The 2500-nt window shown below is 40.7% G+C and overlaps 1 protein-coding gene across 1 annotated transcript in view; it reads left to right on the plus strand.

The window, feature by feature from the left end:
* The window catches only part of prrx1b (paired related homeobox 1b), a 15718-nt gene that overhangs the window by 523 nt on the left and 12695 nt on the right, over positions 1 to 2500 (plus strand). Inside the window, exon 1 of the mRNA XM_070553985.1 lies at positions 1 to 102. This exon is cut by the window's left edge and continues 523 nt beyond it. Within this exon, the coding sequence (XP_070410086.1) occupies positions 1 to 102 (102 nt within the window). The remainder of the gene's footprint in view (positions 103 to 2500) is intronic.

A 2500-nucleotide genomic window follows, 5' to 3' on the forward strand; every position in this document is an offset into this window, starting at 1 on the left:
AGATGGTCGGGACGCAGGCGGACGAGAGCGTGGGGGAGGCCGGGAGGAGCATGCTGGAGTCCCCGGGGCTGACCAGCGGGAGCGACACGACCCAGCAGGAGAGTAAGTGTAAACGGGCTGGGGGTTCGGAACCGGCTCGGATCAAACGCACCAGGCTTGTCTCTGACTAACAGCTGAAACTGTTTTCACTCCGCGCACGCGCGTGTCCGCGTGCGGGGCGGTCAGCAGGAACCCCGCAGTGAGATTTGGCCACGCACCCCCCACCCCAGCGGCCATTATTTCAAGATTAACGCTTTGATGTGTACGGTGTTGTCGCGCACGCGCCTCACGAAGCAAAGCCGCGGTCGTAAATCTCTGCAGACCCGAACCTGCTCCAGAACCTCACCTGGGTCACGTGACTCTTCAGCGGGGCGATCAAAGCTTCACTAACTAACTGAAACTTCGCTACATCGTAGAAGTAAATCCGCGCGTTGTGCGGTAAAGTCGTTTGCGCATCTCGTCTCAGAGCAGCGCAGAAGCGCGGCGCGCGCCGCGGCGCCGCGGGGAAGGTAAACGAGCTCTCCTCCTCTGAGGCCGTTCGACACAAACTTTAATGGCTGTTTTTGTTTCCTTTTCCTCTCAGGAACGACAGGCGGCGGCGGCCGGTGCGTCGGTAATTTACGGTTCTGTTCGGTCTGTCGGACGATTCCAGAACACCGGAGCGCAACCATCCGTCATCATTAGCGCCAGTCAGGGTCACGAGGACGCGGGATCCGATCTGATCCAACACTTATTTTAATTTAAAACATCTGATCAGATTCCAGCTGCAGAGCTAATTAAGATGTTGATGACATCACAGGTTTCACACGCGCTCACGTGCACGAGCAGGAGATGGTGGATTTAGTTTAAAATAAAATAATTTGAGTCAAACTGCAGATTTAACAGAAAAATCTCTTCTGGGGAAAATATTTGCGACTATTTTAATCCGCAAAACAAATAATTTCAAATACGGATTCACGGATTAATCTGAGTTTGTGTCCAGATTGGATGAAACTAAAAATCCCGTTTGAGACTGAGATTAGATTTTCTGCTTGAAAACCTTAAATTCTTTAAAGTCGCTCGTTTTTATTTTTAAATTTGAAAATAAAAGTTTTAAATTCTTTTTCATCATTTAGACTTTTCCCTCCGTTTGTATTTCACGGATTTATCTGTTACGTTTGGAGCTTTGGGTTTAATTCGCTGCAGGTCGGATTCGGTTCTTCAGGCCGAACTTTTAGATTTCAAACTAAACGAAACGGAATTTAAATAAAAAGAAGATAAAAGCTTTAAGAAATGTAATAAATAAACAAACATATTAATTTTATACATTTGTCTTTTATTGTATTTTAATTTTTAAAAGAAAAAAATATTAATTTTCCGCCTTTTTTGACCAAAAGTATCTTTTACACAATAAACAGCCTCAATTTTTATTTATTTTTCTTACATTTATTCTGGTAAAAGAAAAAGACAAATAAATAAATAATACCAGGAACAATTTTTAAAGTTATCTAGATAATCTGAGACGAATCAGATGATGAAACATGAAGCAGGATTACTGTAAAAGAAAAAAAAATCAAGTTCTGTCTGCTAAAATAAAAGAGACATTTTATTAATTAATTAATATTTATGTAAATTTATTTATTTGTTTGTTTGTTTGAATCAGCTGGTTCTAGTGGCAAACTGCCTCCCAGATGTAAAACAGAAGGCTAGGTCTATCCTGGTACACAGTAACTCTAATGTAATATACTCAGCAGTACCAGATGAGTACGTCCGTGTCTTTATGCTGTTTTCTCTTTTAGTTTGTATTCATTATTTTAATTACTGACGGCCTCCCGCCTTTGTGTGTGTACTGCCTTACTGAGTGAGTATCTCCACCGTGGGATCAATAAGCTCTATTCTATTCTATTCTATTCTATTCTGTTCTGTTCTGTTCTATTATGTTTCACATCTCAGATACACAAAGAAATAAAAAACAATTGATTGCCTTTAAGCTCCCAACTTCTGTAAAAACTCAAATGAGCTCAGAAATCTGGAGGTCAGCGGGTTAAAGGTCAAAGGTCAGAATAACTCCACCTTGTTTCTGCTGAAAGAAAAAGAATCGAAACTGTTTTTATTGAATTATTTTAAAATGTTGAACAGAAAATGTTTTTTATCAAAGGTTTCCTGCAGTTCTGGATCCAGTTAAAGATTCAAATCATATTTTTATTCTGTATGTTTGTCTGCTTCTTATTCTCTCTATGGTGTCCCGCGGTGTGTGTGTGTGTGTGTGTGTGTGTGTGTGTGTGTGTGTGTGTGTGTGTGTGTGTGTGTGTGTGTGTGTGTGTGTGTGTGTGTAAACTGGAATGATCAAATAATTAGAAACTTGAGTGAAGTCGTGGACAGGAGTAATCCGGTTTGACTCAGTCAGTAAATCTAAATCTATCTAAATAAAATGTGTAATAAAAGTTTCGGATAAAATAAATCAGGAAGTTTCTCAGTAAAA

This window comes from Nothobranchius furzeri, chromosome 8, assembly GCF_043380555.1.
Source record: "Nothobranchius furzeri strain GRZ-AD chromosome 8, NfurGRZ-RIMD1, whole genome shotgun sequence".
In the NCBI taxonomy this organism is placed as follows: Eukaryota; Metazoa; Chordata; class Actinopteri; order Cyprinodontiformes; family Nothobranchiidae; genus Nothobranchius; species Nothobranchius furzeri.